The sequence below is a fragment of the Nyctibius grandis genome, chromosome 2 (assembly GCF_013368605.1).
Source record: "Nyctibius grandis isolate bNycGra1 chromosome 2, bNycGra1.pri, whole genome shotgun sequence".
NCBI classification, from domain to species: domain Eukaryota; kingdom Metazoa; phylum Chordata; class Aves; order Nyctibiiformes; family Nyctibiidae; genus Nyctibius; species Nyctibius grandis.
Genome location: NC_090659.1, coordinates 97,557,697 through 97,572,628, shown reverse-complemented (window position 1 = coordinate 97,572,628; position 14,932 = coordinate 97,557,697). Strand labels below are relative to the sequence as shown.

Here is a 14,932-nt window from a genome sequence, read left to right as displayed (position 1 = left end):
AGAATCAGTTACATACCGTTCCTGACTGATGTTTGTCTAATCTGCTCTTAGAAGAAAAGCCCAGGAACAGAGAGCCCATGGTCTTCTCTGGAAATTGATTTTGGTTCTTTATTGTTTTCCTACTATCTGATTTAGTTTTCCTTTTGCTACTGATTAAGCTCATTTGTTCTGATCTTATTCCAGGTGGATGTAGAGAACAGTGTGTTATTATCATGCCTTTGGCAACATTTTTGAATTTGATGGCAAATTTGAAGCTAGACTAAGCAGTCCCCTTTCAAATGTCTTTGTATCAGATTGTATAAAAGGTATGCTGAAGAGATCAGTCTGTTTGGTATGACAGTATCAACTAGCTCACTTCTGCACATTGGAAAATAATCTATTTACTGGAAATACACTTCTTTTTAACTTAATCTCTGTTCACAAGTTAGAAACTGTATCTTATATCTTAACCATTGCTAAACAGTGATTTACCTAGTAAGTATGTCTATCACATCATTGCTATGAAGTTTTGTGTGTGAAAATTGCTTATCTAGACTATTCTGTAGATACTTACCAATGATGTTTATAGGAAGCTTGATTAGTATGTAAGAATTATTGAATTCTATGAATTTATTTACAGCATATAAGCTTTTTTATTCTACTGTTTAGTAATCTGTTTGGCAAGTTTTGAATCATTTCAGTGCAGTTAGTATCCTCTGTTGCTTAACTTTGGATTTAGCCTTTTTGATTTTTACCTATTTAGTTTTAGGGAAGAATGTATTGTATGGCAGGGCTGCAGCATTGCAGGCTAGCTGTCTTTAGATGGGGATTACAGATGGAAGAAACCTTCTAAGTTCTAGTCCAGTCTCCTGCTCCCAGCTGTTATTTGCATGATGACTTTCATAAATTCATCAACTGTTCAACATAGAACTAGTTAATTATTTTTGTACTTTGTATGTGTTGCTGTTCTTGGAACACTTACCTCAAAAGCTTGTTCTTCCGAGTAAAAGCCTTTCCCTAATTTCTAACTTAATTCTTGGGTATAAATTGGCTCTTTTCTCCTCTTCTCCTTTGTCTTAAGAGCTTCCTTCATCTCCTCACATAAATTAGGTACTTCATTCCCGTGATAATCTTGCTAGCTCTGGTCTAATGGGAGTCCATTGTTCTTGAGCACAGATGATCAGGATTGTGATCTGTTTTCCAGATGAGGTCTCACCTAAAGCCTTCTGTAATATTACTGCTGTTTTCCTGTATCCTGGGAACGTTAGACAATTCACTGTGATTTTCTGTGCCTTCCTATTTTTTAATTAAGGAGAAAATTTCATAATTATATTCTATGATGGAATTGGCCACTAATACCTTTTCACAGTATTTCATTTCTCCTTTAATAAAATATGTGTTTGACAGACAAAATGTGGAATAAAAACATTTGTTATCAGCATTTACAAATATATATTTTTGCACCTGGTGCTTATTCTTAAGAATGGTTTCCTAACGCTTACTTGTGTATAGATGTTTTGTCATATAGTCTTGTATATTTGCCTTCCACAAAAACCATCACAGAGAAAGAATTTTTCCAGCTGCTGCTGAAAAGCATTTATACATGTCTGTTAAGGATGGTTGTTATTTCATTATGAGTTAGAAATACTACATCTTTTTGAGGCTTTAAAAATGTGTTGAATCCTCAGTACCACAAACTGAAAGTAATTTCAGAATGTGCTACTGTGACTTATCCTAGGTAAAGGAAGCTAGCAGATTTTCATGCTGTACGTGATGACAGGTTAAAATTAAACTTTAGAAAAGCCTGTTTCTCCTCCACCTCATTTTTTGAGCTGTCTAGGTGATAATCCTAACAAACACTGCACATTTGTATTTGGACCAAGGGAAAAGTGCATGAAGTGCATAGTTTTCCCATCCTTTTGAGTTCTCTTGCAAAAGAATTCTGTTTCCCTGGTAACGATTAAAAGTGGGGAAATTGCTCTTTGTTGGAGTCCTGTCCTCTGCCCAAGCTCAAAAGTCTACCAGCGCTTGGCACTTCCCCCTTTGCATTGGTGCCGTGTTCCCATGATCTGTTAGTTTTGTTCCTTTTTGCAGGGATAACTTTGGTAAAAGAGAAAAAAAAAAAAGCTTTGGGTTAACAGCACAGTTTGGCTTTTCCTCGGCTGTAATGCACATGCTTAGGACACAATTTAGAAATGCTTATGTTTACAGAAAGGCCAGTGAGTCTTGAAATGTCCAAGTGTCTGCACACGTACCGATTGCTGTGAGTTGTACGTAAGATGGCCTTACTCTAGCTTTTATTGTTACCTGCATTGTGTTTTGCGTAGTGCTTATCACAGTGAAATAACTGTAACAAACTTGAGTGATATTTTAATCCATTTCCTTGCTTTAATAAGCTTGATTTAATTCTAGTTAAATAGCTATTAGCTTATCTCTGAGGAAATATATATATAAAATTAAAATACCTATGCAGATTTATTGATCTCATCAGTACTGTATACGGCCAGGTAGAAGTCAAGGGTATGTAGCACTTATATGTTTTGCTCCTGATCCATCATCTAGGACCTAGAATCTCTTTCTCATGCAGATTGATACCCAAGGCAACTTTCACAGCCAGCATAATCAGAGGTGGCTAACCTGGGTTTTGAAACTGAGTAGCTTGTTGAAATGCCACGTCCTTTGTGAAGAGCCCAAAAGAAATAGCTTTATCAAAATTCAGATGCATGCTTTTAGGTTTAGGATAGATGTTTCTCACCATTTCTGAATCACTATCTTGAGAAAGACAGATGAAACATTGCTGCCACCTTGAGGTTGTTATTTTGCGTTTACATTGTGAAACTTAACTTGCCAGTATGCTACAGTTTAATATATTGACTCTGTTTTATATAAGTTAATTACTGGGAGTGTGCAGAGTGGGTCAGTGAGCAGTTACGGCAGGTGTTAGCCAAAGACACAGCCAGGGATGGGAATTACTTTAAAGCACAGTGTTTGATTGAACCTTGTTCTCTGTAGCAGCAAGAAAACAATGGAGAGAGGACTGTGCGGAGTTGAGGACTTGCAGGAGGAGAGAGATTGACTAGTGAGGTCTTCTGCCGTTGTTCATTTTTATAACTCCAGGATTGAAGGGGGCACAGAGTTCCAGCGTGGACTAATGAGCATGCTGTTGGTACAATTTGTGACTCTGGCCCATGCTCTTTGAAGTCTGCAGCCCTGATTCCAACAAATCGGCAAAGCAAACTGAAAAAACTGTTATGTCCGGTATATTGCACTTCTTAAAATCAGACTTCCCCCTGCCACCAGTTTGATGAAAGTGTGCATTCAAAAAGTCTGAAGAACAGGAGATAATAGTAAGTGGAGATCTTCTGTAAGAGCACTTAAAAGTTTTTGCGCTCAGGAGATACACAAGTTCAAAGAACAGAAGTTTTTCAACATCCCATCTGCTCCTGTGTTTATGGGAGATCTTGTTTCAGTGGAAACCAAAGAAGGTCGTTCATTTGCTTTCTCTTGTCTCTTTCCTACCTTTTTTTTCGTTTCCGTAAAGGGAGGAATAATCCGATATAAGTCTTTTCAGCTTAGTGGTTTTATATTAAATTGAGATTTCCATCACAAGAGGAGAGACTCAGAGCAACTATTAAATAAAGTTAATTCACTAATTGTCTGCTGTTTCAACCAAATCCGATGACGGTGACGTTGATGGATTAGACTTCCTCGGCACAGCGGTGTGGAACAGGAATGTACTGTTGAAAGCACCATCTTTTGGTGAAATTTTAAATGTCCTTGCCTGGTTTTCAATTTGAGTAGCTATGTCATATGCCTCTAGGTTTTTGGGGGGTTGAGGGAGGAGGGTCCTATTATTATCAACATCATAATAATAATTATTATTTTTATTATTATTATTATTATTGTTATTTGTAACTGACTATTGAAATTACCTCTTTTTATACCCCAGAAGAGTTCTGAAGTGTGGTTTTCATGAGTGATTTTGTAGCAGCAGTGAACTAAGTAGTCATTGCCCCCTTGCCTCTGGCAGCTCGTTGTGCTGACACAGCCTTTAGTACAGGGGGTGTGTGTGTACAGGGGATGTGTGTGCACAGGACTTAGTACCCTTAATACAGGACTATGGTAAACTGAATTAGAGAATAGATATAACCTGTGCCCCAAAAAATAAATAAAATAAAAACTTTTGTTTTTTTCCTGCCAGATTTGTTCCCTGATCTGATTCACTGCATGATAGTATAAACAACAGTTCTGGCACAGTGGAAAGGGCAGTAGAGAGCAGGGATGGCTGAGGCAGCCTAAGCAGCATGTCTCAGACATCATTGCAATGATGGAATGTATTACTACAGAGCAGACCTGATCCATCTTTCAGGTGTATTGTGAGAGTGACGTAGTTGTCATAAGAAAATCTCTCACAAGCCTAATATTTAATTAAAAATACTCTTTTGTTAGTATCCTGCTATGTGTTAATTCTTGTGAGTATGTTTTGCAGACAGCTTCTCTTGATATTTTTTCCTCTGCCTCCAGCTGAAATTACACCATGGTTGCTTCTCTTCAGATTTTATTGCCTAATCTTGCTGCTGAAAATTTACTGAGTGTGTTCAAAATGGTATTCTTCCATTCTCCTTTGACAGTGAGGTCTAACATGCTTTCTGTGTCAGAAAAACATATCACTGGGGTTGGAAAACAGTGCCAGCTCTGTTTAGGTTTGAAGATACTCTTGTGTGTCCTCACCCTGATATGAGATATTTAAAGTCATTCAAAGAGAAGATGGGGCAGGAATAACTTCAATCCCTTCAGACCTGTCACCTCACAGCTCTCCTCTCTCTGCCCCCAGAGGCTTTTGATACTTTCCATTCTCTCCTAAACCTCTTTTTTCCCATGCCCCATTCATTGTGCTAGAAAACTGACTCCATCTACCTCCTTGCCAAACCACCATGACGCTTCTCAATCTCTTTTCTCTGTTGCAGATACCTTTCCCACCTTTTCTTCCTGTACCTGCATTTTCTCATTTCCAAGGTGCCTATGCACTCTTGAGCCCTCCCTTTTTAGACTTCTTGCCTGTCCTTCCTCACTTGCAGTGAGCTGCCACCAGATTGCTTGGAAAGTACTATAATTTCTCATGGATGCATCTGCTGTCATTGCCAAAATTATCCTCCATCACTGTTGTTCCTTCCCTGAGAAAGATTCAGCTTCATGAAGACCTTGAATTTGCAGGTGTAGGGTTTAGTTAGAGAAAATTGAACAGACATACAGATGGATTTTAATCATTGCAAAACTGTCAATGTAAAGGCCAAACAGACACATCTGCATAGAACCTGGGGGAAACATGACTTATCAGTTAAAGATGTGGTATGAAAGCATATGAGTTTTTGGTTTTTCTTTTTGTTTATGTGTCTTCTGTGTAACTTAAAAGTACTGGGTTGCTTTCCCCTTTGATTTTCATAAATTATACTATTAAAACACTGTTAGATTTTATATTCCCTTCATTCTCACTGTTCAGTATGCTAGAGCACTGACAATTGTGAAACACTTCATCTGATCTCTAAAAGTTTGTGGAACTGCAGGATGGAAAAGCCATCGATGTCTGCAGAAGGGAAGCCAGTTTTCCGTGCTTCTTCAGCTGAATGCAGTCCAGGCTCTAGTTGGATAGTAGAGAAGGGGTAAATAAGTAAAAGCTTACTTTTCAAGCTTTGATCTTGCAAGGAAATTTAATTATTGCAGTCAGTATTAGAAGTGTACTTACCTGTATTACAACCCTGTAATAACAGTGTATTTATCTTGCAGTAATTATATTGGAAGCTGAAATGGTCTTAAAGTAATTGAGCCTTGTTCTTCTACAAATAACTAAGTAGTGTCTTCTCAATGTCCTGAAAAAAGTAGTCTTTATTTCCCGGAATGCTGTGTGCTCAAACCACAGTCTGAGCAATTTTTCCATTGCTACAGGAATTCCAGTCTCTTCCTTTGGAATGAAACTATTCCTTTGGGTCCTTCTGTGGTTGTAAGGTGTGTAACAAAATGTGTGCAAAAAGATGCTGCCCACGAGATGGCGTTTGCGTGTTACATCCCTGCTGTGTTTATTTCAGGGAGGGTAATCAACAAGAGAATGAGCCATTACATTTTGATTGCTTGTTAGATTAGTAAATTTGTAGCCCAACTATATGTTGTTAAAAAGAAATGGATCTGTTTTACAGAAAAGTGGATTAATCTAATGATTATTTTCTCATTTTGGGTGCTACACCTTTGTTTTGTGTCTCTGAAAACATGAGCTGAGACCCCATTCTTTCCTTGATGAACTTAAAAGGAAATAACTGCAAGCATTACAACTGTACAAGCAAAAAGTATCTGGATTAGATAACTTGTGATACAAACATTAAAGAAATGTTTTTTTAAAGAACTTACTAGTTTTCAAATGTGCTAACTTACCTTTGTATTGTCTTTATTCAGTAATCTATGTAAGCTTAATAGAAAATTGTATGTGAAGATGCAACTCAAGTGTTTCATGGCAAGAATGTACTATTAGAATTTAATAACATTGATTTCTAATGCTAATTATATTTCCAAAAGTATGAATATGCAAAATAAATCTGAGATAAGCATAAAAAGGTAATGTCCTCGTTTTGCTTTATTACAGTCAGAGACTAGAAATGAAAGCACAAGTTGCAGACGCATTCATAGCAAAATTCCAACTGACACCAGATGAAATGAACCTCCTTCGAGGCACAAAAGATGAGCCAATTACTGAGGTAACTCAATGAACATTAAAAGCTTTGCCCTGAACTAAAATATAGAAGCGTCCTAGCTGAATTGTACATGAGATCTTATTATCAGCTTGTAATTTAATTTTTTATGGAGGAATGTACCTTTTAACAGAATGGTGAATTTCTGATGAGTTTGAAATGTGTGATGAAAGATTCAAGTAACAAGAAAGAAAATCAACATTAAATTCTAGTTTGTTTAATGAGTTCAAGGGGCAAATGAGCTATCATGAGGTTCTACACTTCAAAAAGACCTTTATAAAGCCTGAATTTTCAGTGAAGATGTTTTAAAACTTAATCACACTCAAATAAAGCAAATGAGAAATTTTCAGTGCTTCAGTAATATGTAGTACTACCCTTGTGCATGTGTGTGTGTACTTTGCATATGCATATATATAGATATTCAGTGACTTGAAACAATAGAAGCTGACTTTCCCTCGTTATTATTTGGTTGATGAAGGTATTAGGTGCTGATTCACTTTTAGCCACCTTCCAAAACAAGTTTTTGAATATGCTTATGGTTTGGATAAGAAGGCATATTGTTCTGCAGTAAAAGCAAACTGAGTAACGAGAAAATTGAGTACACTTAATAGATTTTTATTATTGTAGTTGCATAGAAACCTTCACTTAAATGTAGACTACCTACTGAGACATACTATCTCGTTTCCACAGTCATCCTGTTTGCAGTTAAAGGATTATTAAAGACATGGAACAGATAACCATAAACAGTGCTAATGAAAGCATATATGGAATGCGTTAAATGATTGTGCACTTGATTAATTGCTGTATGCTTTTGTACCAACTATTACCATGAAAGAACATTCAGGTTTCTAAAAAGCACATGTTGCAGGGAACACTGACAGCAATACTGTGCCGTTTATTCAGTGCTTGGTTCACAGAAGAACAAGGGTTAGTCCTTTTGATACAAAGAGACGTGGTAATAGAGTTAAATCCAGTTGGCGGCCAGTCACAAGTGGTGTTCTTCAGGGCTCAGTATTGGGGCCGGTTCTCCTTCATATCTTCATCAACAATCTGGATGAGGGGATTGACTGCACCCTCAATAAGTTTGTAGACTTACCCACATCTCAAGCCTGTCCAGGTCCCTCTGGATGGCATCCCTTTTCTCCAGGATGTCGACCGCACCACACAGCTTGGTGTCATCGGCAAACTTGCGGAGGGCACACTCAATCCCACTGTCCATATCGCCAACAAAGATGTTAAACAGGACCGGTCCCAATACCGACCCCTGAGGAACGCCACTTGTCGCTGGTCTCCACTTGGACATCGAGACGTTGACTGCAACTCTTTGAGTGTGACCATCCAGCCAGTTCCTTATCCACCGTCCATCCGTCAAGTCCATGTCTCTCCAATTTAGAGACAAGGATGTTGTGCGGGACAGTGTCAGATGCTTTGCACAAGTCCAGGTAGATGACATCAGTTGTTCTTCCCTTATCCACCAACGCTATAACCCCATCGTAGAAGGCCACCAAATTTGTCAGGCATTTGCCCTTAGTGAAACCATGTTGTCTGTCACCAGTCACCTCCTTGATTTCTATGTGCCTTGGCATAGTTTCCAGGAGGATCTGCTCCATGATCTTGCTGGGCACAGAGGTGAGACTGACTGGCCTGTAGTTGCCTGAGTCTTCCTTTTTTCCCTTTTTAAAAATGGGGGTTGTGTTTCCCCTTCCTCAGGTAACTGAGGTTATAATCATAGCTGTGCTACTGAAATGGCAGACTTCAGAAAAATCGTGTGTGTGCTTTTTCCTATGATAGAATCTGACAGCGTCCTTAAAACATTTTTGGTCAGCCTTCTGTTTTGGGAATTTTTAATTTTTTTTTTTCCTGAAGGAGGAGTGATTTGGGTTTTTATAAACATATGACCTTCAACACAGTTGGTGCAAGGCAGTAGGTTAAATCATGACTACTAGAATATGTGTATTTGTATATGACTTGAGCTGGCATGGAACTCTTATTTTCCTGAGGCAAACTGTGTTCAAGTCACAAAAGGTGTAACAAACAGTTATCTGAGTTCTTCAGTCTCCCCCATGATATTTGAAAGATGAGTTCATAACAAGACCTGTGTTTGAAAGTCTTCGTGGATTTCCATTTGCTCTCTGAAACAGTAAAAAAATAACGTTTTTGGCTATATGTCCATGTCTTCTAGTTGTTTTGGTTTTTTGTTTTTTTTTTTTCCACTGCTGCTGATTTATTTAGGGGGGAAAGATTGTCTTGGAAAACTTTGGTCTAGTCTATTGCAAAAGTTTGATTTTTCTTAGAAATTGTTATCCCATTATATGAAAACAAAAAATATCAACCTGTAATCATTGTACTTCATAATGTTTCCGGTTGCTATTTAGTTGCTAATGTTAATGGGGAGAAGATGATGGAATGCATAGTCATGTCCTCAAAATGTCCCCAAAGTGGTAACTAATAAATATGAAACACACACATGAAGCATAAAAGACAGGTAAAAAAACAGATCTTTGCTGCTATTAATATTTTTTGGTTTGGTTTTGTGTGTGGAAGAAGGGCATGATGCAATGGGAAAGAAAAAAATCCTAAGGTGGAATGAAGGGTGAGATGCAGGGAGGAGGGGGCTTGTATTTTAAAAGCAGCACTTGGAACACAGACCTGCAAGGAAAATAAATATGGAATTGAAACAGGGACTAGAGTGCTAGAGATTTGAAGGAGAAGTTACTGCTTTTAAAGGCTGCTTTTTTTTTTTTTTTAATTAGGATTTTTTCAAGGCTTTGGGAAGAGTAAAGCAAATTCACGATGATGTCAAGATTCTCCTCCGGACAAATCAGCAGAGGGCGGGGTGAGTGCTTTTTAAATGAGTGCAAGATAGCCATTTATTAGTTAAAAGGAGAAGTTACAGTAAGGTCTTACTCTTTACTTCATATGACCATACAGAGTAATTCACATAAAAAGAAAGAATACTGACATATTTCTGATTTTTCATAATTTTAATAATGGTATGTTTTGTTTGATTTGTACATGCCTTTGCTAGTACTACCTAAAATAGTATTTGCAAATAAGATCTTTTTTCGTCTTGTAGCTTGGAAATTATGGAACAGATGGCTTTACTGCAAGAGACATCTTATGAACGACTTTACAGATGGACTCAAAGTAGGACTAAGAATGTTTTTATGTTTATGAATATTATTATGATGATTCCTTTAATTCCTTGGTGTGAATTGAACTCAGCAAAAAACCCTTTCCAAGATTCATTAACAAGTCTTTGGGTTTCTTTCTTAGTGAAAGGTTTGTCTAAAAGCTAGTTTTTGTGAACCAAATAGTTAACTGGAGATTCTTTCCTTTTTTGGGCCTGTCTCATCTCTGTTTGTAAAACTGTATTATTTGTATTTTCAGATGATTTTCCACAGAGAACAGCTACAGTTTGATAGTCTAAACAAATTGTTAAGTGTATTGCATTTCATTTTCTTGCAGGTCACAGGGAAGTTCTTGGTTTTGACAATTTGGTAGTTAGATCTAGTTTAGTGTGAGGAGTGGCTTGTTACCTTTGAAAAAGGGAGAAGAAAAAGCCTTATTTTATCAGAATGCTCTTTTGAATGGTAGTAGATGATTATTTTTTCACATATATACTCTGGATCCAATTGTCAGTGTTCTATGTAACATCTTTATAGTGTTAAATGTAGATGCTTTTGTATTACTTCTCTCTTCTCCCAAGACATTGACAGGAAGATTTGTGAAAAAAAGCTGCTGCAATGTGATATGTTTGTTAGCTGTTCTTCAGTGGATGTTGAAGCCTCAAATAATGGTTGTGGTTTCACCCTAATGAAAATTCATCAATTTTATGCCAGTGTTTGATTTAGTTTATATGATTTCCACATTCTTGCATGGAATACACAAGATTATATAGTTAATGTGATAAAAGTAAAAAAAAAAAAAAAAAGAAAAACAAACCCAAAACAAAAACCAAAACAAACTTGCTGAAGTACTTGCTCCCGTTTTTCTTAGTAGATTACGGTAAAGAGTTATAAAGGAGCCTGACAGAATTCTGATGATTGAATGATTTAACATTTGTACGTGGGCGCAACCAAATACTAAGCTTCCTTTAGTTTTTGTTATTTTTGAGATTTGTGATGGACATCCATTTTACAGCGAAGTACTGCTTATGGGGGAATTTAATTACATTAACATGAACTAGACCAGATAGCATATTCTGAAGGCTTCAATTCAAAATCAAAAGCCTGAGTTTTTGACTCATTTTCTTATTTGACACCTCGTTAAAAAAGGTATTCCAGCGTAAAGAATGCACTTTTATCTGTGTTGCTATTTTATAGATGAATGCAGGACTTTGACGCAAGAATCATGTGACATTTCTCCTGTTCTCGCTCAAGCCATGGAAGCCTTACAAGATAGACCTGTCCTGTATAAGTAAGTAAATGTTCATGATTATCTTGAACAGAAATGAGTATTTCCAGCCTATAAGATTTAAAGATAGACATGAATTACAGTGCCAAGGACGGTGATGATTTAGTCTTGTGTCAGATCTTTAAATTTCAGTAGTCTTTTTGACATAATTTTGGTACAGTAAATGTCATTGGACTTTTTCCAACTTACTGGTTTCTAATTAAAGTAAAATGTCAGACTGTTTTTATTTTAATCTAAATGAATTGTGAATTTCTGCTGCTCTTATAGCGTTTTTCTGAAGAAAAAAATGCTCTCCAAAGCATGTGATTGTCTCATTTAAATTCCCAAAGTAAAAAACTGATAAAGGCTCATTAGCTTTACTGAAGTCTCCTGGTAGTAAGAAAGTCTTTCCTGATGAGTTTGTACAGTAATCTATTAAAACCAATCTACTACATATGGCCTCTAAACTGTAAGGGTACTTTTTGATGTATATATAAAATATACTACTGTTTAGTTCTTGTTCAGAATTTGCTGAAGGCACTTCTTAATGTAAATGAAATGGTAGTTAGTAGAGACAGGTAACCACGAGGTGGCACTGCAAGAACTGGTTTTTTTTGGTGTGACCATAGCTGAAGAGGTACTACTTACACTTCTTTGCTTTTTAGTTTTGGGTTTTTTTTTTTAAATGCATTCATCACATTTTGCAGCTATTGAAAATTACTTTTAGCCACAGGCATCTAGGACAGCAGAGTACTAGGCTGTCTTTCAAAGGCTAGGCTTGTCTTTGAGTGTCAAACATGCGAAGGTGTAGATATGTGACACTGTAAATCTCCGTGGGGCAATTAATGGGGAAAATGTGTAGCACAAGTGGACCTTAAAAATCCTGTCAGTATGAGAGAGAGTGCACTTTTTGACATGCTCAGTCAGTTCTGCTAGTTAATTTGAGGGAGAGATAGTGTCGCTCGACCTCCCCAACTATTGCATGTGGTGCGTTGCAGTACATCGGGCCATAGCCAGGGACTGCGGAGTCCATCCTTGCATTCTCTCCTCCAGGCCCTCTTTCACAGCTGCAAAGGATCAGTCACAACTGTGTTCACAATGTTTTACAGGATTCTTTATAGATACTGTTTATATTTTCTGTAATAAATATTTTATAAATTACATTACTTTCAAATGTCATAAAACCATTGTTTTGCTTTCTTAGAAAAAACATCTTTTGTATAAACCCACAGCTAGCCAGTTTAAAATTAATCTACAAGAGACTTTATTTTTCTTCTGACCTCTCTCACAAACCTCAGTACTAGTATTACCAAAGGTAGAACTTGGTAGTAGGACTTTTTCTGCCAAAAAGGCAAAAGTAAACATTACTGTAGAAGATGCAACCATATATCTCTCAATATAGATTATGATGCTTAACTACTTGCTACAGCAGTATTGTCAAAATTGCAGTATTGATGCTTTACGTTTTAGATCTCAAGGTTTAGTTTGTTCCAAAAATTTTTGTACACCTTTAGGACGTAGCAAAATAGTGAGTTCAAAATGTAAAAATTATGTCATAGAAGAAAGTAATTTTAAATTGTTGTTGGTTTTATGCATATAAACACTGCTGTGTGAACTAAACACTCTTCCTCCAAATCACTGCCCTTACATCTCATAAATACTGTGATTTAATTGGATGAAAGTGAGTAAGATGGAGAAGGGCAGGAGTTTAGAAACAAAACTACAAATTCTTGTTTTCTTATATTGACTTATGTCTTGCTGACTTTAAAGTGGCAGAAAGTTTGCACCGTGGATGGACTTTTGGGAACTGAAATAAACATTTCAGTTTGGTTTCCACTTCCTGTTTCTAACAGAAAAATTGAAAACTGTTTTGTAGAAAATACATGGAGTCATAGCTCAAAGCAGTGCTCCTTTTCAGTCCTCCACTCTGATATTCAAAGCTTTTTCTCCTCCTTCTTCCTGTCCCCGCAGTGATCATTACTTTACTGGGTTTTTGAAGAATTGAAGCTGGGCTGAAAAGAATCTAGATGTTGTTTTCTTCCTCTAGCATGAATACATGTAATAACATAGTAGTAAATACTGTGTTGCTGATGTAAATAATAGTTAATACTGAATTTTTTTAAGATGCAGGATTTTGTTATAGTTCTACCCTGTTCTACTGCGAGCAAAAGGAAAAATAGTAGTTTTTCTTTTTAAAACAAAATTATCATTATTAACTGCTGTTTTCAAAACTAATAAGATCACAAGATCTGTTTTGCTGCTATAGTTTTACTGATCTATTATATAGCTGCTTATTGGAGGGGAAAAAAAAAAAAGCTTAGCTGGTTTCTACAAACACTTGAGATTTTTCACTGCAATGCTGCTATTCCTGGACTGTGGGTAGTCAGCAGGTCCCAGATCTCTCCCACTTTTAATTGCATAATTTTTGTAAATAGTAATTTATTAAAAAAATTTTTCATCAGTTTTTTTTTTTAAATTGCAGATATTTACTCTCTGAGTTAACAAGTACAGTGTATGAAGAAAAAGATTTAAACTGAAATTTCAGGATTTTTCAGTGTGCTTTTTCACCCCTCTCTCAAATGGCAATATAGATTGATAAGAGCAAATCTGAAGGATCACTTGGACTTTTTATAGCATAATAGGAATCTAATTGAAACTTAGGTTTGGAACATATTTGAAACAGAATGTTATTTTCTTTTGTATTTTGTTCTCCACATCTGTTTAATTGTGATTGCAGTATGCATTTAACTTTAGTCGGTGAGTAACGTGCTTTTTATTATTATTATTTTTATATCTGTTCAGCTGCTGGGTGTCATTGGTAAGTGACACCATGCTTACTCTTTGGCATTTCTTCAGTTTTATCGGAAAAATAAACTGTGGTGTGTATTTTCTTTTTCTCCTTTCTAGTTTATGTGTTTTGTTCAAAATGCTTAAATTTTTTTTTTTTTTTTTTTTTAAATGAGAGTTCTATGCCTTGCAAAAATCCTATTTCTAAGCAGATGTAACAGGGATGTTAGCAGTGTTCATTTCCCATCCTTCACTTGCTATTGTGCTGCAACCCAACAGGAAGGTAACGTGCTCAAAAATAAGCCTTGTGTATGTTCTTGGTACCTCCTTTACTACCAGCAAGCCAGTTGCGTTTATGCACTCTGGGCTGTAGTTGTCCCTCCATTAAATATGTAACTAAGACCCATTTGATTAAAACCAGTGAACAACTATCAAATGAAAACAACTTTTTTGCTACTAGTCATGTGGTGGCCTAGACGAAGAAGGAGAAAGCCTTGTTTGTGGTGCAATAAGTTGTTGCTTCTGTCAGTCAACTGGACCACATGTGAACAGGAGTCCTAGACCTGTCAATACATGCGTATAAATACAAAAATGGAAAAGCTGATTTTTCATTTGTTTTTTTATTTGTGTGGTAAGGGAATGGGAGTGTCAGGAAAAGTTATCTTTAGTATCTGTTTAGAGGAGTCAAGAAAATCAGAAGGTTTTGAATACTTCATAGGAGAAGCATTGATACAAGAGTACCAAACGCGGTTACTCGTATTAACTGCAAAGTTGAGCTACTAAACTGTGCTGAGGTGAACTGTTTTGTGTTACCCATTTTTATGTTTCAATAACAGGTACACTTTGGACGAGTTTGGAACAGCTAGGAGGAGTGCTGTAGTTCGTGGCTTTATAGATGCTCTTACTAGAGGAGGTCTGGGAGGTACTCCCCGCCCTATTGAAATGCACTCCCACGATCCTCTGAGGTACAGTACTCGCAAGAATGTATATGAAATAGTCCTTCTTTTGCGTGTTGGCACTTTGAATTCCTGACA

At 36.7% G+C, this 14,932-nt stretch overlaps 1 protein-coding gene across 1 annotated transcript in view; it reads left to right on the top strand.

Annotated features, from left to right (window-relative positions):
* Nucleotides 1-14,932, top strand: part of COG6 (component of oligomeric golgi complex 6) — a 65,646-nt gene that overhangs the window by 13,138 nt on the left and 37,576 nt on the right. The window contains exons 5-9 of the mRNA XM_068395192.1: nucleotides 6,611-6,722; nucleotides 9,470-9,552; nucleotides 9,793-9,863; nucleotides 11,042-11,135; nucleotides 14,735-14,863. Of these exons, the coding sequence (XP_068251293.1) occupies nucleotides 6,611-6,722; nucleotides 9,470-9,552; nucleotides 9,793-9,863; nucleotides 11,042-11,135; nucleotides 14,735-14,863 (489 nt within the window). The remainder of the gene's footprint in view (nucleotides 1-6,610; nucleotides 6,723-9,469; nucleotides 9,553-9,792; nucleotides 9,864-11,041; nucleotides 11,136-14,734; nucleotides 14,864-14,932) is intronic.